Source organism: Poromitra crassiceps (genome assembly GCF_964638095.1).
Source record: "Poromitra crassiceps genome assembly, chromosome: 11".
In the NCBI taxonomy this organism is placed as follows: domain Eukaryota; kingdom Metazoa; phylum Chordata; class Actinopteri; order Beryciformes; family Melamphaidae; genus Poromitra; species Poromitra crassiceps.
This window is the reverse complement of record NC_139643.1, coordinates 51070272-51096676: the sequence shown is the minus strand read 5'-3', so window position 1 is coordinate 51096676 and position 26405 is coordinate 51070272. Positions and strand designations below refer to the sequence as shown.

The 26405-nt window shown below is 43.5% G+C and overlaps 2 protein-coding genes across 2 annotated transcripts; both read right to left on the bottom strand.

Moving 5' to 3' along the window:
* Positions 1-3280: 3280 nt before the first annotated feature.
* LOC310785095 (tumor necrosis factor-like) lies at positions 3281-4806 on the bottom strand (the record flags this gene model as incomplete). Its single annotated transcript, XM_083646081.1, has 2 exons — positions 3281-3768; positions 4602-4806. 2 exons carry the CDS (start codon positions 4804-4806, stop codon positions 3281-3283), a joined length of 693 nt encoding a protein of 230 aa, XP_083502207.1.
* Positions 4807-10779: 5973 nt separating this feature from the next.
* Positions 10780-12574, bottom strand: LOC310785093 (tumor necrosis factor-like; the record flags this gene model as incomplete). Its single annotated transcript, XM_083646079.1, has 2 exons — positions 10780-11267; positions 12373-12574. The coding sequence occupies 2 exons, from the start codon at positions 12572-12574 to the stop codon at positions 10780-10782; spliced, it is 690 nt and encodes a 229-aa protein (XP_083502205.1).
* Between the last annotated feature and the right edge of the window lie 13831 nt (positions 12575-26405).

Sequence of the window (26405 nt, the reverse complement as noted above, 5' to 3'; positions counted from 1 at the left end):
TGACAGTGGCCTCCATACTAATAGTTGAGTGATAGTAGTAGCTTCCATGATAATACTTAGCATATACAGTAGCTATGCAATAGTACGCATACTACTATCACCATGTGGTCTGACTCTGCACTCCATCAAGTCTTCACTTCCGTTCCAGTGGAATGGAGCAGTGCATCACTCGCACAACTGTGTTAACCACATGAAAGAGCACAGAGGAGCTTCTACATGAGAGGAGGGACCTGGAGGTGTGGTGGCTTTCACCAGAGAGCAGACTGACTGAGACCTTTTCTGTCGTGATGATTCAAGGATTTGAGAGGGTAACCCAAGGGAAAAACCTCACTTTTTTCCTATTTGGTTTTGAGTGAAAATGGCACCAAAATGTGTTGGGGAGCTACCCAATTACCATGTCATCTATAAAGTCATTGTCATGAGAGAGGGAGGGAGATACAAGTGAAACTTAAGAAAGTACAGGGTTTTAGAATGGATCTAAAAATAGAAAGAGAAACAGGGTAAACCCTCTTCCCAAACAAATCACTATCCACCTTATTTTGGAATGCCCCACTGCTAATACAGCCTGACGAAGACCAGCGAGATTGAAACGCGTTGCATTTTGTTGCCCGTGTTTTTGTTTGAAAATGTACATGTTAGTATAGTAGTAACTTGTGTAGTACACCTGTACATTACTTCTAAATTAAAATGTGAACTTAATATCCAAGAAGCTCCTTTTTTCTATTTTGCATTCTACTTGGCCTGCTGAGCTTTCTTGGCCCACTTTTTTGTATTCCCCCAGAATGCCCCACTGTAAAATAATTATGGGTGCAAGGTCCGGTCTAGAAAGTGACTGATTGTTGCAGCTGGCGCATTTCCTCGTTAAAACTCAGACCCTGGAAAAAAAGTTGCTTGTCACAATAAATAACACTCATTTCACAACTTATTTGATGGAATGTAATAATTTGATCTATCACATCCGCTATTTCTGTTGCTCTTTGAACAACTCGGAATATTTATCGACAAGATCTTTGTCAAGCTGGACGTGATTTGCTCCGTTCGCCTGCAGCTGTCGTTTACAGACGGGCTATGTTGTGTCTGTGTCAGCAACGTAACGGGGGAAAGGCGGGGCTGAGAGGGTTACACCGGAAGAAGCACCCATATTTCACTTCACGTAAGGCATCATGGCAGCTAGAAATAAGGTGGATAGGATCTCTCTCAAAAAGAAGATTAACCAAACAGGTCGACTTTGTGCGATACTTAGTAGTAGTAGTAGTAGTAGTAGTAGTAGTAGTTTATTTGTCATTGCATAAGAATTTACACAACGAAATTCCAGGCTCCCCATCGTGCAACCATTCAGTACAATACAATACAATCACAATCACCAATTAAATAACAATTCACCAAAGCAATTCACCAGGCGCCACAGTATATAGACACAGACTATTAATAGTAGCAGCAGTATGATAAATAGTATATAGTAATAATAAAGTCTGTGATAAATGGCAATAGTATAATAATTATAGTATGGCATACATAATTATTTAATAATTATTTCATAGTTTGAGGTATGGTAATAATATAATAATATAGTTCATGATAATAGCAGCAGTGTGATAATCTATAGTATCTAATAATAATGACAGTGGTATGATAATTTACAGTATATAATAATAATGACAGTGAGGAACAGATTAGGTTCAGTTAAGTTAGTTAAGTACATATAAGTGCCTGGGCAAGCAGGCTGGAATATTTGACAATTTAGCTGGAGCTCAGCTCACTCAAACTTGATTTATGTGATGTTTTCATTGTGAATTAGAAAATGGTCAGAGGGCCACTCTGCAACCTATTGGGGACATGTGGCCCCGCCCCCCGGACCGCAGGTTGAGTTTCACTGCATTACTGGTTTGATACACCACCATGTGCTGCTCATGAAGCCCCCCCCCCCCACACACACACATATGAAGGCATTTTATGTTTTTTGTTTGTTTGTTAGTTTGTTTTAATTTTTGTTTGTTTGTTTACATTCGAAAACTAGTCACCATTCACTTCAATTGTTTAGGAGAATGCTGCAACGTTGTTTTGCTGTGAAGCTCCAGGACTGCTTTGAGGACTAAAAGACTTCACCCATCCTTCCATCGGCATGGGGTGAGTAGATAATGACTGGATTTCATTTTTGGGTGAACTGTTCCTTTAAACGCTGAGTTCTTTGCTTTCATGTGGAACAACAGTGTGCATAGTGTGCTGACAGGTCCACAGGTCCACTGGAAGCTGCCACGGCCTGCTGCCATCTGGGATGATCTTCACTTGCATTAGATGGTGTTCCTCAAACACTATGAATTAGGGCAGGATTTGAACTTAGCCTCATATTGCATGCTCAGGATTTCTGGGTAAAGTTATCTTGTAGCTTAAAACATTTCTGATACGCAGTTTATTATTTGCTGCATTTAAAACCAACATGTTAGTGCCTATATAGCTAGCCTCTTTCACAGTTCACAAGTTCATTCTGAACTGCAACTTCCTCCCCAACAGTAGCAGATAACACTTCCTCCCTCATTCTGGCTGTTACTTTTTCATTTTTATTTTTAAATTGAGCCTGTGGTTTAGTTGTTGGCTCTTACAAAACACATAATCGTTTCCTAAATTCTAGTGTTGATATGCTGAGTACAACTGTGTTTTTTGTTTGTTTTTTTAATTAGGCACCATGACAAATTTTTAGTGTACAAATTTCAATAAATTAATTAAATACATTCATAAATAATCAAATAAATAATGTATAAAAGACTGTACAGATTGAGAACATCAAATAAAATCAAACGCTACAATCAAAAAACAAATGCAATAAATGGGTAGGCTAGTCAGGACATTCATTGCAATAAATAAATACATAAATACACCAATAAATAAATACATTCATAAATACACAAATAAATAAATAAATACACAAATAAATAAACAAATAAATAAATACATAGATACAAATAAATTATGTATTATAGACAAAATTAAAATTAAATATATCAGCTCCTCCATATTGTCAGACTGTAGTGACAATCAATATGTAGTAAATACATTCTTAAAAACATTCCAAAGACAGTAGTTTGGCTGAGAAGTGCATTGCGGTACAGCAAAAGGTACTGAGACTAAGAAGGTAGTACATAGTACATCACATGATAATGTAGACCCATAGACATTTCTATGGTTGTACATCATTACACAGTAAGCCCACTAATAAAACTGCTACAGGTTCATGTAGCTTGCTTTACAGTTACTGGCTGTTTTCTTACAACCTTGTGTGTTCTCACAAGGCAAACACCCCAAAGAAGGTCTTCCCCGCCCCCTCTTCCAGCTGTCCCAGCAGTGCCTCCTCCATCACGGTCCTCAGCAGGTCTCCTCTCTTCAGGTGGAACACTGCTCCCATGTAAACGGCACCAAACCATTTTCCTTCTGCGTCTGGCTCCTGGCTCACCGTCCTCTGGCAGGCGGTGCGAACAGAGTGCAGAATGGTCTCATACGTCTTCTCGTCGTCTCTCCCGTACGACCTGGACCACCGCTGCACGCTGTGGCCCAGGTGCACCAGGGGCTCGGACCTGTGGCCCAGGGGCGTGGCGGTAGCGTCGGCGTGTCTGTGGCAGCTGACCCTGAACGAGGCCTGGCTGTAGACGAAGTACAGGCCGGTCTGAGGGATCACGATCTGGTTGTGTTTGAGCTTCAGCCCTCCCTGAGAGTGGGACTGGTCGACATCATCTTTCCACTGCACAGAGGTCTTCAGCTCAGGGTTGTGTTCTCCTGTGGGACGAGCAGAGAGAGGCGGTGATGGAGGTGAATGTGGAGTTCATACAATACATACAGTGAGCAATAAGAAACCTTTTCATAATCATCATCATTGTAACCTAAAATAAATAAAATAATACATATAAATAAATTAGGCCGTGGATCCTGCTTTGACCCTTGATTTAGTCCTACTGTACATATGGAAAGATTTCAGTTGTTATAGATTCAGTATTGAATTGTAGTGCTGTCTACACTATGGAGGGAACAACATTCATTCTCATACATTTCTAATTAGGATCCTTTCTGATTAATTACATAGTGAAATTAAACTATTCATCATTTTGCTGTGGAAACCTTCTCAAGGACCCATAGAAGCTCCTCAAGAAACCCTAGATCCCCCTTAAGAACCACTGGAGTAAAATAATGGCATCTTAATGAACATAAGGTTTTGACTGGACTATCAGTCTAGAAAGTATCTGCTTTTTCCTGGCATTTTACAGTCTGTCAGACAAAGTAATTTCCAGCAAGGTGTTCTTATGCAGAAATTATGTGGAGATTGTATTTACCTTCTAGATGAATGGCAGCTCTTAGACTTAGGCTCCCAGAGATTTGTCTCAACATATGGTGAAGGTCTGGAGAGGAGAGAAGACAGATGATTAGAACATGTGAATGAACTTGCAGACTGGTTTTCACATGCAGTCCATCCCAGCAACCCCAAAGCTTCCTATTTCAGATTCTGGTGCGATCAGTATCCAGTTAAAAACCCATCCTGGTTGAACCCTGGTCTGAACTCCAGAGAGAGGCAGTGTTGAACTTGTGAGAGAAATGACTTTGGAGGAAGTTCTCACCGTCAGCGTTGTCAGCGTGCGACTCTGTGGCGTGGCCGCTGAAGAGGATGGCAGCGGCGAGGCAGAGCGTGACGGCCAGCAGGGCTCCAGCCAGCTTCCAGACGTGTTTGTTGTTGTTTTTGTTGTTGTTGTTGATGCCGTGTGTTGTTTGTTTCCCGGCCTCTGAAACTGAGGCTTCCAGCTGCACTACACAGTCTCCTTCCATGGCTTCTAACAGTCGATTCAAGCTGGTCAAAAGCAAAAGAGTCTGGCTTCTATCAGGCTTCTATCAGACTTATCCAAAGGCTTTCTGATCACTCCTCTCCTTCCAGGTGCTCTGCTGCTCTGAGTGACTGACTGAGTCTGTGAGCAGCTTTTAAAACAAGAGTTTCCTCTGGAGGGAAACTCCTGTGATGTCACTCAGAGTGAGTGAGTGGAGACGAGGATGAGGAAGAGAGAGTCTCTTACACACACTACACACCTACACACTACACACACACACACACACACACACACACACACACACACACACACACACACACACACACACACACACACACACAAACACACACACACACACATGTTGGCCTGGTCAACTCTGTTGGTGGAGGTAATATGAAGTCTGTATTTAGTCTAAATACAGACTAAATAATTTAGATGAAGTCAAGCTGAAATGAAAACTGACTTTTTAACTTGTTTAGATCACACCCCTGGTCATGGAGTGCACCTATTTAGCTAAATTCACAAAAATCCAATTTATTTGGTTTTTCACATCAAAAGTCAACCACGTTGTCTTCATTCATGTGTGCATTCACACACACACACACACACACACACACACACACACACACACACACACACACACACACACACTCACACATCTCACTCACACACACATGCGCGGTGCACACGCCAGTGTTGGGGGTAACTCATTACAAAAGTAACATATTACATGTAATATATTACTTTTAGCAGTAACTCTAATTATAATATAACTTATTACTTATAGGATTTCAGTAATATTATACTAGTTACTTTGTCAAGTAACTCAAGTTACAAATTGAGTTACATTTTATTAAATCAAAGCACATATTTAAAAAAGATACGGTACAATAATTTCCTAATCAAACTGTTTTTTTATGCAAATAACCACTATAGATGACAATAACAAAGGAAAAGAATAACATTTCGAATTTTGGATTGTTTACACTGACTTCAAGGCGGTTGAAATTATTTTTCGGGATGTTATTCTGCTGCTGCTGTTGTTTTGGTGAAAGTAAAGGAAAAGTAGTGTAATAGTAATGACTTACTCTACACAGGAAGTAATATTGTAAAGTAACTTATACACACACCACAAATCCAGAGAAAATCCACAAACCACAGTTTATTCTGTCAGGGTGCAAGTTTGGAACTTCCTGTTATTTCTGTCATTGATCTATTTCTGTGACACTACTGTTTTAGTCACCTGCTTTTAAACTGATACTAGCAGAACCACTCATTTAGTTTCACAAACAATATCCAATAGTGAAGCAAGCTAAGCTAACAATGGCAAGGCAAGTTTATTCCTAAAGCACTTTTCAATTCAAAGTGCGTCACATAAAATAGATACAAGAAAAGAGCATAGAGAAATCAAAAGATGACAAAGTGAAAAAGATCAACTTCATGTAAAAGAACAAGCAAAATGTATAAAAACAAATTCAAAAACATTTCTTCAGATTTTTCTACAAGTTCCTCCCCAATTGTACTCATCCAATTCCCCCTACTGTCCCGGTCGTTGCTCCACCCCCTCTGCCGATCTGGGAAGAGTTGTAGACTAGCACATGCTTCCTCCGATACATGTGCAGTCACCAGCCGCTTCTTTTCACCTGACAGACGAACCGCCTAGACCTCTCAGGTCAGCAGGGTCCGGCTTACTAACTGTCCCTAGGATCAAATCAAATCATGGGAAGGCCGCATTCACCCACTATGCTTCTGCCTTTGACAGCTTGAATTTCTTCAGCCGCCACTCAGTACATCCTCTGTTGTGCCTTCTTGGTGAGAGCTCTGATGTTCAGCTCATATTTCAGGTTCTGGCTGATGATGGTTCCCAGGAAGCTGAAGGACTCCACAGTGTTGACTGGAGAGTCACCGGAGGTTACACAAGTGACCGAGAATATACACAATTGAATACAATTCTGTTACATCCTCCATTTGAGCCAAATCCGGTTTCATATAGGGCACTATGTTGAGTGATAGGCTACTTCGCCTCCATGCTAACACTTTAACATGCACTATGTTGAGTGAAAGTAGCCTCCATGCTAACACTTTAACATGCACTATGTTGAATGACAGTAGCCTCCATGCTAACACTTTAACATGCACTATGTTGAGTGACAGTAGCCTCTATGCTAACACTTTAACATGCACTATGTTGAGTGACAGTAGCCTCTATGCTAACACTTTAACATGCACTATGTTGAGTGACAGTAGCCTCTATGCTAACACTTTAACATGCACTATGTTGAGTGACAGTAGCCTCTATGCTAACACTTTAACATGCACTATGTTGAGTGACAGTAGCCTCTATGCTAACACTTTAACATGCACTATGTTGAGTGACAGTAGCCTCCATGCTAACACTTTAACATGCACTATGTTGAGTGACAGTAGCCTCCATGCTAACACTTTAACATGCACTATGTTGAGTGACAGTAGCCTCTATGCTAACACTTTAACATGCACTATGTTGAGTGACAGTAGCCTCTATGCTAACACTTTAACATGCACTATGTTGAGTGACAGTAGCCTCTATGCTAACACTTTAACATGCACTATGTTGAGTGACAGTAGCCTCTATGCTAACACTTTAACATGCACTATGTTGAGTGACAGTAGCCTCCATGCTAACACTTTAACATGCACTATGTTGAGTGACAGTAGCCTCTATGCTAACACTTTAACATGCACTATGTTGAGTGACAGTAGCCTCTATGCTAACACTTTAACATGCACTATGTTGAGTGACAGTAGCCTCCATGCTAACACTTTAACATGCACTATGTTGAGTGACAGTAGCCTCTATGCTAACACTTTAACATAAACTATGTTAAGTGACAGTGGCCTCCATACTAATAGTTGAGTGATAGTAGCAGCTTCCATGATAATACTTAGCATATACAGTAGCTATGCATAAGTACGCATACTACTATCACCATGTGGTCTGACTCTGCGCTCCATCAGGTAGCTGAGAGCCTGAGACGCACTTCACTTCCGTTCCAGTGGAATGGAGCAGTGCATCACTCGTATACATGTGTCAACCACAAGAAAGAGCACAGAGGAGTTTTTACATGAGAGGAGGGACCTGGAGGTGTGGTGGCTTTCACCAGAGAGCAGACTGACTGAGACCTTTTCTGTGGTGATGATTCAAGGATTTGAGAGGGTAACCCAAGGGAAAAACCTCACTTTTTTCCTATTTGGTTTTGAGTGAAAATGGCACCAAAATGTGTTGGGGAGCTACCCAATTACCATGTCATCTATAAAGTCACTGCGTTTCCCAATTAAAATTTTATTGAGATGGTCGGAGCCAATGACAGAGCTTCTTAAGTGGGGAGCGGAAATCCGGCAGCGTCTGAAACCGACGCGATTTGAGAGGGTAACCCAAGGGAAAAACCTAACTTTTTTCCTATTTGGTTTTGAGTGAAAATGGCACCAACATGTGTTGGGGAGCTACCCAATTACCATGTCATCTATAAAGTCATTGTCATGAGAGAGGGAGGGAGATACAAGTGAAACTTAAGAAAGTACAGGGTTTTAGAATGGATCTAAAAAGAGAAAGAGAAACAGGGTAAACCCTCTTCCCAAACAAATCACTATCAACCTTATTTTGGAATGCCTCACTGCTAATACAGCCTGACGAAGAGCAGCGATGTTGAAACGCGTTGCGTTTTGTTGCCCGTGCTTTTGTTTGAAAATGTACATGTTAGTATAGTAGTAACTTGTGTAGTACACCTGTACATTACTTCTAAATTAAAATGTGAACTTAATATCCAATAAGCTCCTTTTTTCTATTTTGCATTCTACTTGGCCTGCTGAGCTTTCTTGGCCCACTTTTTTGTATTCCCCCAGAATGCCCCACTGTAAAATAATTATGGGTGCAAGGTCCGCTCTAGAAAGTGACTGATTGTTGCAGCTGGCGCATCTCCTCGTTAAAACTCTGACGCTGGAAAAAAGGTTGCTTGTCACAATAAATAACACTAATTTCACAAATTATTTGATGGAATGTAATAATTTTATCTATCACATCCGCTATTTCTGTTGCTCTTTGAACAACTCGGAATATTTATCGACAAGATCTTTGTCAAGCTGGATGTGATTTGCTCCGTTCGCCTGCAGCTGTGGTTTACAGACGGGCTATGTTGTGTCTGTGTCAGCAACGTAACGGGGGAAAGGCGGGGCTGAGAGGGTTACAACGGAAGAAGCATCCATATTTCACTTCACGTAAGGCATCATGGCAGCTAGAAATAAGGTGGATAGGATCTCTCTCAAAAAGAAGATTAACCAAACAGGTCGACTTTGTGCGATACTTAGGTTCAGTTAAGTTAGTTAAGTACATATAAGTGCCTGGGCAAGCAGGCTGGAATATTTGACAATTGAGCTGGAGCTCACTCAAACTTGATTTATGTGATGTTTTCATTGTGAATTAGAAAATGGTCAGAGGGCCACTCTGCAACCTATTGGGGACATGTGGCCCCGCCCCCCGGGCCGCAAGTTGAGTTTCACTGCATTACTGGTTTGATACACCACCGTGTGCTGCTCATGAAGCGAAGGCATTTTATGTTTTTTGTTTGTTTGATAGTTTGTTTTAATTATTGTTTGTTTGTTTACATTCGAAAACTAGTCACCATTCACTTCAATTGTTTAGGAGAATGCTGCAACGTTGTTTTGCTGTGAAGCTCCAGGACTGCTTTGTGGACTAAAAGACTTCACCCATCCTTCCATCGGCATGGGGTGAGTAGATAATGACTGGATTTCATTTTTGGGTGAACTGTTCCTTTAAACGCTGAGTTCTTTGCTTTCATGTGGAACAACAGTGTGCATAGTGTGCTGACAGGTCCACAGGTCCACTGGAAGCTGCCACGGCCTGCTGCCATCTGGGATGATCTTCACTTGCATTAGATGGTGTTCCTCAAACACTATGAATTAGGGCAGGATTTGAACGTAGCCTCATATTGCATGCTCAGGATTTCTGGGTAAAGTTATCTTGTAGCTTAAAAAATGTCTGATACGCCGTTTATTATTTGCTGCATTTAAAACCAACATGTTAGTCTTGTGCCTATATAGCCTCTTTCACAGTTCACAAGTTCATTCTGAACTGCAACTTCCTCCCCACCAGTAGCAGATAACACTTCCTCCCTCATTCTGGCTGTTACTTTTTTTATTTTCATTTTTAAATTGAGCCTGTGGTTTAGTTGTTGGCTCTTACAAAACACATAATCGTTTCCTAAATTCTAGTGTTGATATACTGAGTACAACTGTTTTTTGTTGTTGTTTTTTAATTAGGCACCATGACAAATTTTTAGTGTACAAATTTCAATAAATTAATTAAATAAATTAATAAATAATCAAATAAATAATGTATAAAAGACTGTACAGATTGAGAACATCAAATAAAGTCAAAGGCTACAATCAAAAAACAAATGCAATAAATGGGTAGGCTAGTCAGGACATTCATTGCAATAAATAAATACATACATAAATAAATAAATAAATAAATAAATAAATAAATAAATAAATAAATAAGTAAATAAATAAATAAATAAATAAATAAATTCATAAATACAAACATAAATAAATAAATACATAAATAAACAAATAAATAAATAAATACACAGATCAAAATAAATTATGTATTATAAATAGACAAAATTAAAATGAAATATATCTGCTCCTCCACATTGTCAAACTGTAGTGACATTCAATATGCAATTTTACATTCTTAAAAACATTCCAAAGACAGTAGTTTGGCTGAGAAGTGCATTGCAGTACAGCAAAAGGTACTGAGACTAAGAAGGTAGTACATAGTACATCACATTATAATGTAGACCCATAGACATTTCTATGGTTGTACATCATTACACATTGAGCCCACTAATAAAACTGCTACAGGTTCATGTAGCTTGCTTTACAGTTACTGGCTGTTTTGTTACAACCTTGTGTGTTCTCACAAGGCAAACACCCCAAAGAAGGTCTTCCCCGCCCCCTCTTCCAGCTGTCCCAGCAGTGCCTCCTCCATCACGGTCCTCAGCAGGTCCCCTCTCTTCAGGTGGAACACTGCTCCCATGTAAACGGCACCAAACCATTTTCCTTCTGCGTCTGGCTCCTGGCTCGCCGTCCTCTGGCAGGCGGTGCGAACAGAGTGCAGAATGGTCACATACGTCTTCTCGTCGTCTCTCCCGTACGACCTGGACCACCGCTGCACGCTGTGGCCCAGGTGCACCAGGGGCTCGGACCTGTGGCCCAGGGGCGTGGCGGTGGCGTCGGCGTGGCTGTGGCAGCTGACCCTGAACGAGGCCTGGCTGTAGACGAAGTACAGGCCGGTCTGAGGGATCACGATCTGGTTGTGTTTGAGCTTCAGCCCTCCCTGAGAGTGGGACTGGTCCACATCATCTTTCCACTGCACAGAGGTCTTCAGCTCAGGGTTGTGTTCTCCTGTGGGACGAGCAAAGAGAGGCGGTGATGGAGGTGAATGTGGAGTTCATACAATACATACAGTGAGCAATAAGAAACCTTTTCATAATCATCATCATCGTAACCTAAAATAAATAAAACAATACATATAAATAAATTAGGCTGTGAATCCTGCTTTGACCCTCGATTTAGTCCTACTGTACATATGGAAAGATTTCAGTTGTCGTAGATTCAGTATTGAATTGTAGTGCTGTCTAAACTATGGAGGGATAACATTCATTCTGATACATTTCTTATTAGGATCCTTTCTGATTAATTACATAGTGAAAATAAACTATTCATCATTTTGTTCTGGAAACCTTCTCAATGACCCATAGAAGCTCCTCAAGAAACCCTAAAGGACTAAAGGAATGGCATCTTAATGAACAGAAGGTTTTGACTGGACTATCAGTCTAGAAAGTATCTGCTTTTGATGTGCTCAAGACCTCAGTTCCTTTTTCCTGGCATTTTACAGTCTGTCAGACAAAGTAATTTCCAGCAAGGTGTTCTTATGCAGAATATGTGGAGTTTGTATTTACCTTCTAGATGAATGGCAGCTCTTAGACTTAGGTTCCCAGAGAGTTGTCTCAACATATGGTGAAGGTCTGGAGAGGAGAGAAGACAGATGGTTAGAAAATGTGAATGAACTGGCAGACTTGTTTTCACATCCAGCCCATCACAGCAACCCCAAAGCTTCTTATCAGGCAAGCTTCTTATTCAGTTTCTGGTCAAGTGTCTCAGCCAGGGTTCGACTGGTTTATCAGTTTGTGGACGTATGAACTCATCTATCTTATTATTATATATGGTCCTGTCAGTGTCATCTCTGATGTGATGGAGATGTGTTCAATTGAGAGCGAGTTTTTCAATACAATTCTGGAAGACACTGAAAACTTGCGATACTTTTTGGCATGAAAATGATCAAAACTAAAGATACTGAATGTCAGCACAGAAACATGTCTACTGGCATGCTTCAATACAAAAAGTAGTACTGGCTTTTAAAACCCCATCCTGGTTGAACCCTGGTCTGAACTCCAGAGAGAGGCAGTGTTGAACTTGTGAGAGAAATGACTTTGGAGGAAGTTCTCACCGTCAGCGTTGTCAGCGTGTGACTCTGTGGCGTGGCCGCTGAAGAGGATGGCAGCGGCGAGGCAGAGTGTGACGGCCAGCAGGGCTCCAGCCAGCTTCCACACGTGTTTGTTGTTGTTTTTGTTGTTGTTGATGCCGTGTGTTGTTTGTTTCCCGGCCTCTGAAACTGAGGCTTCCAGCTGCACTACACAGTCTCCTTCCATGGCTTCTAACAGTCGATTCAAGCTGGTCAAAAGCAAACGAGTCTGGCTTCTATCAGGCTTCTATCAGACTTATCCAAAGGCTTTCTGATCGCTCCTCTCCTTCCAGGTGCTCTGCTGCTCTGAGTGACTGACTGAGTCTGTGAGCAGCTTTTAAAACAAGAGTTTCCTCTGGAGGGAAACTCCTGTGATGTCACTCAGAGTGAGTGAGTGGAGACGAGGATGAGGAAGAGAGAGTCTCTTACACACGCTACACACACACACACACACACACACACACACACACACACACACACACACACACACTCACAAATTAGCCAGCATCATGAAACTGTATTTTTCGTATTGTTAAGATGAGATGAAACTTGAACGACAACTACACACAACAAAACACACACTGATAAATGGGCTCGTGAAACACACCTAAACACACACAGGTTGTTATAAACAGGCATACCAACACCCAGACGCACACTCACTCACTCCCCAACACACCCACGCATACCAAAACACCAACACCTACACACACACACGCACACACACACACCCACGCATGCACGCAAGCACGCACGCACGCACGCGCACACACACACACACACACACACACACACACACACACACACACACACACACACACACACACACACACGCACGCACACACGTTGGCCTGGTCAACTCTGTTGGTGGAGGTATGAAGTCTGTATTTAGTCTAAATACAGACTAAATAATTTAGATGAAGTCAAGCTGAAATGACTTTTTAACTTGTTTAGATCACACCCCTGGTCATAGAGTGCACCTATTTAGCCAAATTCACAAAAATCCAATTTATTTGGTTTTTCACATCAAAAGTCAACCACGTTGTCTTCATTCACGTGTGCATTCACACACACACACACACACACACACACACACACACACACACACACACACACACACTCCCTTACTCACACGGCGCACACGCCAGTGTTGGGGGTAACTACAAAAGTAACATATTACATGTAATATATTACTTTTAGCAGTAACTCAGTAATAACTTATTACTTATAGAATTTCAGTAATATTATACCAGTTACTTTGTCAAGTAACTCAAGTTACAAATTGAGTTACATTTTATTAAATCAAAGCACATATTTAAAAAAGATACAATAATTTCCTAATCAAACTGTTTTTGTATGCAAATAACCACTATAGATGACAATAACAAAGGAAAAGAATGACATTTCGAATTTTGGATTGTTTACACTGACTTCAAGGCGGTTGAAATTATTTTTCGGGATGGTTCCGGGGCGGCGATGTCATTCTGCTGCTGCTGTTGTTTTGGTGAAAGTAAAGCAAAAGTAGTGTAATAAGTAACGACTTACTCTACACAGAAAGTAATATTGTAAAGTAACTTATTACTTTCAAATGAAAGTAACTAGTAATATGTAGTATATTACATTTTGAAAGTAACTTGCCCAACACTGGCACACGACAGCGAGGAGTTTTACCAGCAGGACGTAGCACGTGGGAAGATCACGCCCGACCAAGCTGGAACATGGGGGCTTGAACCTGCAACCCTTGTGGTGGTAGGCAGGGAATCTACTGTTGCCCTATTATGGGCATATGTTGTGGTGCACTGGTCACCTATCTGGGTCAGTTGTGTGGAAACTGGGTTGCATTGTGTTCCAAAAGCCGAGCAAACAGCCCCCCAGTCATCACACAGATACTCATTTCAGCTGTATTCTTCCAGCATTACCTATAATTAGTCATATTGACAATGCTTTTAGACAATGCACACTCATTATGATTTTTAAAAATGGTTTATAGACCGTTTCACTGGAATTATGTTGCCAGGGAAGTTTGGACCCCATTTTATTTCCTGTCAGCTATTGTATTAGCAAACAACACTGCAACATGCATTAGGGTCTGTTTCAAATATGTATGTTGTGGAGTTGAAACAAACTGCTAAAGTGTCATGGTCGGTATCTACTGTACATTGCTGTGTCACTTCCTCCTGGTGTAAAAATAGGCCAAGTGCGTCAGGAAGGGTGGGGCCACAGACTCCTGTTCTGTGTGAAGATTTGACTAATCGTGTATTTTTCATATTTCAGGTGTATTCCTGATACAGTCCATTGTGCTTTAAGTACAGAGTATTATTATAATTATTATATTATTATATCACATTCTATTATTAGATCAAGCTGTAGTCATCACAATCTTCCTTCAAGTTGTGGTAATCGTCATCACAGCTAACATTGCCCCATCATCATCTCCGCTCGTCTGAGTCATTCTCTGTCTGACCTGCCTCTGACTACCTGGCTCTCATACTCCTGCCTGCTAATAATATCACACGCATATTACTCATCCTTGTTAACCTGAATGACGATGGAAATATGTTCTCTTAGCTCAGTGGTGCCCAATGAGTGGGGTCGCCTGGAATTCAAATGGGGTTGCCTGGAAAAAAAAAGAAATAAAAAAAATATATAAGAAAAAAATCACCACACACAATTTAAAACTACCAAAGAGGATATGGGCTACTTGTGATTTTTTTTTTAAAAGCTCTGAGTTAAAGTCAGGAGTCTGAGAATAAAATCAGAACTCTAAAAAATAAAATGTTAAATAGTTCTACTTTCTAACAGCCATCACTGACATAGAGTAACATGGGTCCCCCACTCTGCAGTATACATTACGTTCATGTCTCGTCATGGAGGAAACTACCTATCGTGTCCTCTTTTTGCCGTTTCCCGCAACGGCTTCAAACGGAAGTGACGTGGCGTCAATCTATATCAGTGATGGCTGTCATGCTATTTAACACTTATTTAACAGAAAAATATCACTTACAGCACCTTTAAAGTCAGAATTCTGTGTTTACTGTCAGAATTTTGAACAAAAAAGGTCAGAATTCAGAGATTAAAGTCACAATTCTGAGAAAAAGTCACTGTTACATGTGACATCACTGATGATGTCACTGATGATATTGCCGATCTTGTAGCGGAATTTGAATGTCTGGGGTCCCTGGATTTTTGTGACGTCATTTACACCTGCCACCAACATGTGTTTTCTGTGATCAAATTGCAATCTGATAGTGCTTGACCACTTGAAAGTACAGGTGTAAACGCGCCGCGGATGTGGTCAGGGACACATTGTGACCACATTGAACACAAGTGTGCAAATGCAATGCGTCCTCTCAATCCACATACAACAACAGTCACTGCTGTTTTTCTGTTGCTCTATGCTAGTATGGCGCTTTCCTGATCCGATCGCAATCTGATCTCAATGTGGACACTGGAGACACATATTAATCTGTTTCCACTGCATTTATCACATTTTCCTTTTATCGATGCACCCAACTTTTCCACCTTCCTCAAGCGTGAAAACTTTTTTGCGATATTTGGAGGGTTTTTTCCGCATTTTGCAGTGTTTCCTCTCAGGTGTTTTATGCACAAATTGAAAATTTGCATAAAAACAGGTGGATGGAAACCCAACTAGAGTATCTAGGTTTAATAGCAAGCAACCGAGCAAAATGTGAACTGTGTGATTGTGCTGCTCACTGCAATCATCGCATTCACCTTCAAGTCCAGTTCAACTTTGAGAACAAAATAGTTGAGTTGTTCCAATGCAACAGTTGAGTATTTTTAAAATGTCACCACGTGGTCTGACTCTGCACTCCATCAAGTAGCTGAGACGCACTTCACTTCCGTTCCAGTGGAATGGAGCAGTGCATCACTCGTATACATGTGTCAACCACATGAAAACGCACACTACAGAGGAGCTTCTACATGAGAGGAGGGACCTGGAGGTGTGGTGGTGGGTTTCACCAGAGGGGAGACTGACTGAGAAGGGAGAAGACCTTTTCTGTAGTGATGTTTCAAGGATTTGAGAGGGTAACCCAAGGGAAAGCCCCCACTTTTTCCCTATTTGGTTTTGAGTGAAAATGGCACGAAAACGTGTTGGGGAGCTACCCAGTTACCATGTCATCTATAAAGTCATTGTCACTAGAGAGCGAGATAAAAGTGAAACTTAAGGAAGTACAGGGTTTTCGAATGGATCTAAAAATAGAAAGAGAAACACATCAGGAGGTTACAGAAGATAGAAACAAAATGATTTATTTTAGTCCCTAAGTAACACAGGGATTTTTGACAACTTTCTTGTTAGTAGAAAATTGACACATTTACTGTTCTGATGCCCAACACTGAAACAATATGACAGATTGTATCCTTGTGAGTATGAAATTTAGCTAGGATAATAATTGGGTTAGATAAAATTGTTTCTGACTAGTTTTGTTAGGCTATATTTAAGGAATCCGAACATTAATATGTTAATATTAATGTATTACATATATATTCATTACAAATAGTGTCCGTTTTGCGGCTGCAGGTGCGAGGAGGAAGTTGTGAACCTCCCGACCTTTTCCCCCTGAGGAAACGAGAATACAAACACTTCTTCCAGACGATTTAGGATTTTCTTTTTCACTTTCAGTCACATGGGGGATCTGTTTCCACTTGCATTCTACTCGAGCTCTTGGCACAAAGGGAACGCCAGTGTTGGGCAATAGTGTCTCCATAATGAGGCAATGCAAACGTCCTGTTTATCTATCAGGGTGAGTGAGGCCCCACGGGACCTCAGCTGGGAGAGGGAGGGAGGGAGGGAGGAAGCTGGGCTTGAGGAGGAGGAGAGATGGGCTGTGCGGAGGTGGGTGAAACCAGGTAGAGAGGAAACTAGCAGGCCTGCTGACTAAAGTGAAACCTGTGGTTTCCTGTCTCCTCTCGCTTGTAAAACCAACCACTGAGCTGTTCTGCATGATGGAGGTGAGAGATATGTTGCTGGCTGCGGTTATGGTTGCAACACATGCACCACTTCTATGTCATGGGGTAAAAGATGTAAATGGTTTTTGAAAGAGTGACACTGATCTTTTTGAAATAAAGCTGCCAATAGCTGGTGTTCTGCACCAATATTCAATATCTTGACTTGAAATTTGACTATTATCATGCAGTAAACTTCCTCCAAATAATATCCAATTCTTCAGTGCTTGCCCAAAATGTTATGCTTGTCATGGTGGAAACAACATTTAGAGTATCATGGGAGACTACAACTCTCAAGGAAAAAACAGGATACTACTACTACTACTACTACTACTTGAGTCCACCCTGATCACTTCCTCTCCCTGGATGACAGTCGTTGCTCTGGTCGTCCACCACAAGCTCATTGTAGTTGATATTGAGCTTCAGGTGATTGTTGTTGATGAAGCTCTCTACAATATATATCAGTCCTCTGTACAGTACTCCTCATGGTCTCTGAGTGAAGACAGCATGTTTCTCACTGGAAATTATTCACTGGTATCATGTATGTCAATATAGTGATAATAACTTCCATTTCACCAAAAATACACGTAACACATTTGATTAAATTCCTTCAAAGTCTTCACTACATACATTGTATGTGTCTGGACGGACATGGATGTAGACTGTATCAGACCCGGCGTCACGAGGGGGCGTGAGGGGACTACCCGCCCCCTCAGTCAAAACGTGGTCCGTTTACTCTTTTTTGTTTTTGTTTGTTTTCCCAGGTTGGCGAAGGTTTTCTCAGGATGGCGAAGGTAGATTTTCTTTCGCCACCTGGGATTGGTTTGGGTTTTTTAGGCTCATGGGGAGCGATGATTGGTTGTGTGTACGCATGAGGCAGAGCCATGTAGCATGAGGATTACAGCGATTGGTTAGGTTAGGGTAAAATATCAGGGTAAGCCAATCAGAGGCAGAGTAGGGCGGGACATTATATGTTGGATCCGGCCTCGGGGAAACCGCCTCTTGTTGTAGGCTAGTTGATTAGGCTAGGCTACTGGAGACCCACTAGAGAAGAGAACCATATCCGCACTTTTTGAGTTATTTTGCCGCGATGGACATTAGAAAATGGTTAAAGAAGAACCCTCCGGCCGCGGCCCCACTGTCACGGGCCCGTGACCGTGAGTTTGAGGAAGAAGGCGAGCCTGGCGTGGCGAGGCTGGCGAGCAGCCTGGAGGCCGCTGCAGCAGCTTTACACCGGCGTCAGGTGGGCTACCCGGGCTCGATCACATTGTTCAGTCACTAGTGTGTTCTGTTGTTTTTGGCTTCACAACATGCTGTCTGTTTGCTGGATTGTTATTTCTACAGACTACTACAGACTATTACAGGTAAGAGGCTGGTTATTCTATTTATTGCATTGTTGTTTGATGTTTGCGCTGCTGGTACACACGCTGTTATTGTTGTTATGAATGGATTTAATTTAAATATTGGTAAGCAGGCACGTCTTTGTGGCTGTGTCTGTAGCTTGTCTATAGCCTACTGTCAGCACCATGGACAGCAAGGGGCAGCCTGCACTCTGAGCGGCCGGCCGGGTCTCTCCAAGCAGCCAGGTGGGACAACATAATTAGGCTATGTTCCCGCGGGGGTGTCAGTAGCGTCTATACTGTCTGTAATTGTTGAAAAGGAGCGTTAAAGCAGGCACATACTTGGTGGCTGTCAGGCTGTGTTAGTGTGTTTATAGTTTGTCTATTAACTATACGGCCTATTGTTGTAAAGCTGGCACTTGGTGGCAGTGTTTGTCTACTTGTCTGTAATGATCTCAAAGAGGAGAGGCTCTTTGGAAGAGCGTTATATTGGCATAAAAGACACAATTACACGTCTCTATTAACGGGTCTGTAATCGCGAGTAAAACGGCTGACTTGATGCCTAGATAAGGCAACTGGTCTGCTCATGTTTTTCAAGCTGGGAATAGTGCGTTACGTTGTCGCCGCCCCCTCCTGGAATTCCAACGCCCCCTATACTGTAGTGGGCTGTAGCCGGGGCTGGACTGTATACTTGACTTGTTGGCAGAGGCATACTGTATAAGCGCAAGGCTTATACAGTATGCTAGGATCAGGGCCCAGTTGCACAAAGCACCTTAGGTTAAGATTTCCCTTAGAGTCAGAGTTAAGGTGTCCATAAAACAGAATCGGCTACACAAAACACCCTTACATCTCGTGCTTATGTTTTCCTTAAAATGTTTAACCATATAGAGAAGATTTAAGGGTGTTTTGTGCAGCCGATTCTATTTTATGGACACCTTAACTCCGACCCTAAGGGAAATCTTAACCTTAAGGTGCTTTGTGCAACTGGGCCCAGACCTTTTGGGGTGCTCAACCCCCAATGAGAATGTAGCTGACCTCGGACCCTCCAGGGGGCCCGGGGGCATGCCACCCCAGAAGAAAGTTTTGTACATTTTAATAAAGTAAAATGGGTCAATCTGGTGCACTTTCTAGAGCAAAACAATCTATGACAGAGGTGCCCAAATTCTTTCCTATAAAGCAGTGGTGTAGTCTACGTGTATACCCACTAGGAAAGCTCCAGGATTTGAGTAAACCCACTTAAACATGTGCAGGGATACGTAACAATATAGTTTTGTGCCAGAACTTTCACTTCAGTGATTTTGTTTCACAAATACCGGGTAGATAACTGCAGGGGAAGGCCAGGTGTAAATTAAATCAGGCTAATGTGGTCAAGCACTATCCGATTGCAATCTGATCACAGAAGACGCATGTTAGTGCCAAGTGTAAATGGACACTTGTTTTGATACAGATCGTATCGATATCAGGAAATATTGGTTATTGGCCATAACAGCAATGTTAATATGGGTTATCAGGTGCACACATGTGTTTTCACACATGGGGGCTCTGAGTCACTTTGTTATATTCATTTACTTATGAAATGTTGGCACCATTTTGTGGGAATGATGCGGACAACAAAGAAGATAATTATAGCTCTGGTGTTACATAAGACACCATGATGTGTTGGGGCTTGCTCAGTCATATGACAGCTCCTATAGTAAACCGGCTGAGAAAGTTTCCACTGGAGTAAGAGTTCCTCAGCAGCTCGGGGGGGGGGGGGGGGGGGGGGGGGGGGGGGGGGGGGAACTCCCTGGTTACCTTCTCACTGGTGGTAATCCCCTCACCTCCCCTCCCCTGCCTCCTCCACCATCCTCCAGAGCAGCATGAGCACCTAGTGGAAAATATGAGAGGAACTGAAGGAATGAAGCAGCCTGGGTGAGTTCAAAGCCATCTCTGGGAATACAGAAGTTTCATGTTTGTTTTCATATCCTCATTTTCCCTCTTATGATTAGGTACAGCACATGCTTCACTTTTTTGGTTTCATTTTCATGTTGTAGCGTACATTTGTCATTTGGTGTTTCCTTTTTCCTTCTCTGATAGCCCTAAGGGACATTAAATCATCTATGATCTTTATCGACCTCTATTGCCGACAAGTAGGAACTGCGACATCGACCCCACTACAGTTTTTCAATTCAAACAGTACAACAGAGACAGTGAGAACTGATGACAGCTTTCTGAGAAAAAAAACAATGCGTTTTATTAATCATTCTTGCATTTCAAATAATTTTCAATATCAGCTATTATTATATAGCAATATAGAAATATAATTCAAATACTGTACCACACGAAATACAGCCGGTATACACAAATGCAAGGTTAGACATATTTCCTAATGATCATTATTTACAGCATCAATGTTGTGCATAACCCTCACTTATCATCACCACTTGTATGTTCACCGTTTTAGGACTAAACAGCTGAAATACATCAACAGAGACAGACAAACATACAATATATCTACATAATATGGTCCCTTTAAAAGGATCCAGCACTGTACAATGTTGTCATGGATAATACATCACCACCTCATATTACTTCAACAAGTGCGTCTGACAACTTCACTGACTCACGGTAATGCAACAAGCTGTGCTACCACACACAGAGAGAACATGAGGCTAGATCCAAAGTCAAAGCAGGACATCTCTAAGCCTTGGGAAGAGATCGTACAAGCACAAGTCTAGTTGCAATAAGTTTATGAAAATGAAAGACATGCTTCTGATGAGCATGCATTGCTCACAAAGATGAAAACAAACATGAAATTTAAATTAAAAACTGGATTATGTAAAAACAAATAAAGGATTGGTGCATAGATAGGCAAACACTGTATTGATGCAGGAGCGCCATTATGCTGCTGCAAAGCAAGGGACCCTTCTCACGGGGGCCATTTTGTGTGGAAAAGGCAGAATAAACACAGGTGCAAGCAAAACACTAATGAGGGTTTCAAACTTCCATGATTGGAATTTGGAAACCTCTAGTGTCGAACACAGTCTCGCATCATTTCGTGAAATGAGCACAAACTGTGAAATGCAGATTAGCTGATGACATCACTAATCACTGATGATGTCACTGATGACATCATCATCACTGATGTCTCTTGTGCGTTTGTATGTGTGCATCACTGACAATGCCTCTGACATCACTGATGTCACAATTTATGACATCACTGATGACATCATCACTGTGAATTTATGACATCACTGATGATGTCATCAGTGGGACACACGGAGCCCCAGCTCCCATTTATATACTGATGATGATGATGATGATGAGCTTTGTCAGTTGCTCTCCAAGACGAGCTGAAACCTGTTCTGCATTGGTTTCTGGTAGCCTGCTAAAAACCATCCTGATAACATGAGCTCACGTTTCGCTCTACCCTAGTCTCTACTCTACCCTCTCTCCCACATCTATTTCCTGAAATGACAATGTAACCTGGCCAATCAGGGACTGAGTCGTAGTTGTTGACACAACTTGGCCGTTCTTCCAAATGGATTTGGATTGATTGGACTGCGCTGATTGGCGGAAGGAGTTGTCTGTCAAGGCAAGTACTCCCACCCACTGAAATCACTGTGTACGGCTTGGAGTCCAGACTGACACCGATTCCTAACTGGACGCGATGCGAACGAGTGAGCGAGCGAACATCAGAACGTTTCTGTCCTAACCTGCTCCGTGCCTCAGCAGACGACGTGTTGCTTGATTGAAAAATGACCCGCCCTGGTTGTATTTCACACACCACACCACCTGCAGGGGAATTTTTGGACGCAAGGGTTTTCCTGCTTCCCAGTATTGGACATCGCTCGTAGGAGGTTTCTGGTGCCTGAACTGGAAAAAACTGGGGGCGGGGGGGAAGATACATAGAAAAAAAAAGTTTATTTTTTTTAGTTCTTTGGGGGTATATGTGTAACCACTCTATTAAGTGTAGAATTGGTTGAGAAATCCAACGAGACCACTCCCGCGTCAATCCGAGCATGGGAAGTGCTCGAAACGCTACTTCCGCTATGTGGGTGTGGCTTTCGGACCCGAAAATTCATGTGCCGAATATATCTGAGGAGATGAGTTCAGGCACAAAATTTCAAGCAGTTTGAGCCATGTCCCTTGGAGTTATGACCATTTGAAATTTGAACTAATTTGCAAAAGTGTGATTGACCATATTTTCATCACCAAATTTTGCACACAGCTAGGACCCATCCCAAAGGCTACTACTGTCAGCAAGTTTGAGGCGAAACGGTGCTATGCTGACAGAGCTACACCCCTTAACAGTTGACAAAAGTCCCATACACTATAGGAAAAGTTGATTTTAGGTGACTTTTCACACTGCTGGGTGGCCTCTGGTGGTGTCCCTGGACATCGACGGGGTGGTCGTGGAGGTGGGCCACATGGCAGCGATAGTGGGGGGGGTCCATGAGTTGGTCCTTCCTGACCACCCACAGCATGTCACCAACCAGTGGCAGTTTCTAAAGAAACATCTGGTCCTCTCGGACTACTCAGCCGCTGTAGTTGAAACAATGGCCCACATACATGGGTATAGGGTGGCGAGAATAGATGGTGGCTACCACCTCACCCTAACCCTTGCCCCTGTGAACAAAAAGCGAATTTGTCATAGTTTCGCAAACAACACGGTAGCCACAAAGATCACCCTCCAATACATGGAGAAGGTGATTGCGGGGTACAAGGCCAAGCTGCAGGCTTTGCCGACCATCAGCAAATCCCGGCCGAGTATACAAAAGGCAAACCTCCGCAACCTGTCCCACATGCGGATGTTAGACCAGGACCGCAGCTTCCTGCTAAGGCTGTTGGACCAGGCCATCCTGGAGGCTGGGCTGGACCCAGAGTATAGATTGATGATTACCATTGGCCAGTTTGGCCAGAAGCGCCTCCACCCACTGGACCTAGGCCAGCTGGTCCAGGTGGACATGGTGGTCCGGGTGAGTGTCCATGCTGCGGCAAGCATATCTTCAAAGGACAAGGGCCAGAACCCGATGTGGTCCCGGGGCGGGCTCGCAACGGTGGTGGGGCAGCGGGGGACCTATTACACCGTGTGGTCCCTCCATGAGGCAGCCAACTATCAAAGTGAGCTCAGCCACCGCCCACTGGAACTCTCTGGTGAACTGAGAGATGTGGTCGGAGTCACAGGGTCAAGGATCAACTTCATTCAGTTGTACACAGACACGCCCCACTCCCACCTCTACCCGGCATATAAACACCCTGTGAGTGGGGTGATTGTTGCCTCCGGTGTGCTTCACCACGAGCGCCTGAAGGCCATGGTCCACCGCGCCATGCTCTACATGGACCACGTGGAGGACCTGATGTCAAAATCAGGGATCCAGCTAAAAGCAAGGGTGGAGAGTGTCCTGCTATTTGAGGGCGCCCTGGTCCCGCCCATCCTGGACCCAGCTGCACTCCTGAATGTGGCCAACCTCAGGGGGATCCTTGAGGCCCGCCCGCTGCTCCTCCCCTTCAGGGATATCCGAGGGGAGGGCATCCACAGTGTTGTGATGCCACTACTTACCCTCCTCACCAACAAGCCGCGTACCCTGTACGCAAGCAATGCCCACATGGGGGGCTTTGCTGCAGCCTGGGGGGCCTACCAGGAGGAGGTGGCCATAGAGGAGTTATTTTATGGCCACCCAGTCAGTGTGCACGACTCACACCACTCCGCCAGCCTGGGGACCAGCTCCACCTCTGAGCGGAGCCTCACTTATCAGCGGCAGTTCTTGGGGCTGGCGCCCTCCTCCAGTGCCAGTTCAGGGCCGGTTCCACCTCCTTTGGAGAATGGGGTGAGAGCAGGAGGCCTGCACACAGCAATCTTCAAAATATTCACCTTCTCTGAGTACCTGGAGGCTGCCCCAGGACTGCTGGGAAGGCAGCTTATAGTTGTCCTCATCAAAGATCTGTACGACCGTACAAACACTGCCTGCCTGGCCAGCCTGCAGGGCACTGAGGTCCCGGGTACCCTGGTAGGGAGTGCCAAGTACTCTGAATTCAGCCAGACCCTCATCCAGAAGGCCTCCTACTTCACATCCCCAAATGTGTTTAGGAGAGCGGTGAGGATGGTGGCGGGGAAGGGCCGTGACCCGCAGCAATGCTTGGAGGCCGGGTTCCACCAGCTCGGCCTTCGGTTCTGCCCGGACGTCAAATTCCGGGATGTAAGGGGGAGCCGAAGGCTGAGCTGGAACTTCGTGCATTACCTTGAGGTGCACGCCAGCAATGTGGCGCCGTCAATGGAGGCCAAATGTGGTGCAACGGTCAATAAGATCTGCAGGGAGATCGTTTTCTGGGGCCTCTCCTTCAAGAGCCAGATCGAGAGGTATGTGGAGCACGGCATGCCGTGGCTCCCAGAGGTCACCAGGAGGCTGCCAGAGGTGAAGGACGCCCAAAAACATCTCAACCTCCTCACATTCTGCAGCGCCATCGGAATGCTCATGAACGGCAGCTACGTAGATTTCGTGAAGCTCAAGGAGCTGAGGCGCGAGATGTTCCACTCCCAGAAAGAGCTCCAGCGAGCAAATGTGCTCTCTCAGTTCACCCTCGACGTAAACGCTAACACCTAGCTCCAGCTGTGGCCTAACTAACATTGCACACAAACAAACCAAATGTTTTAATTCATTATTTTAGCCTCATGCAAATTCAGCTGATTATGGCAGTCCTACACACAATGCAGCTGGATGTCAGCCCTGTGATCATGTGGCGCGGCGAGCCAACGCGGCGAGCCTGTGATCATGTGACGTGGCGAGCCTGTGATCATGTGACGTGGCGAGCCTATGATCATGTGACGTGGCGAGCCTATGATCATGTGACGTGGCGAGCCTATGATCATGTGACGTGGCGAGCCTGTGATCATGTGACGTGGCGAGCCTATGATCATGTGACGTGGCGAGCCTATGATCATGTGACGTGGCGAGCCTATGATCATGTGACGTGGCGAGCCTGTGATCATGTGACGTGGCGAGCCTATGATCATGTGACGTGGCGAGCCTGTGATCATGTGACGTGGCGAGCCTATGATCATGTGACGTGGCGAGCCTATGATCATGTGACGTGGCGAGCCTATGATCATGTGATGCGGCGAGCCTATGATCATGTGACGTGGCAAACCTGTGATCATGTGACGCGGCAAACCTGTGATCATGTGACGCGGCGAGCCTCACATCTCTCCTTTCCCCCAGCCTCTTAACTTCTCATACAACTGATATCTCTCCTTTCCCCCGGCCTCTTAACTTCTCATACAATTGATATCTCTCCTTTCCCCCAGCCTCTTAACTCCTCATACAACTGATATCTCTCCTTTCCCCCAGCCTCTTAACTTACTTCTCATACAACTGATATCTCTCCTTTCCCCCAGCCTCTTAACTCCTCATACAACCGATATCTCTCCTTTCCCCCAGCCTCTTAACTTACTTCTCATACAACTGATATCTCTCCTTTCCCCCAGCCTCTTAACTTACTTCTCATACAACTGATATCTCTCCTTTCCCCCAGCCTCTTAACTCCTCATACAACTGATATCTCTCCTTTCCCCCAGCCTCTTAACTTACTTCTCATACAACTGATATCTCTCCTTTCCCCCAGCCTCTTAACTCCTCATACAACCGATATCTCTCCTTTCCCCCAGCCTCTTAACTTACTTCTCATACAACTGATATCTCTCCTTTCCCCAGGCCTCTAAACGCAGTACATAGC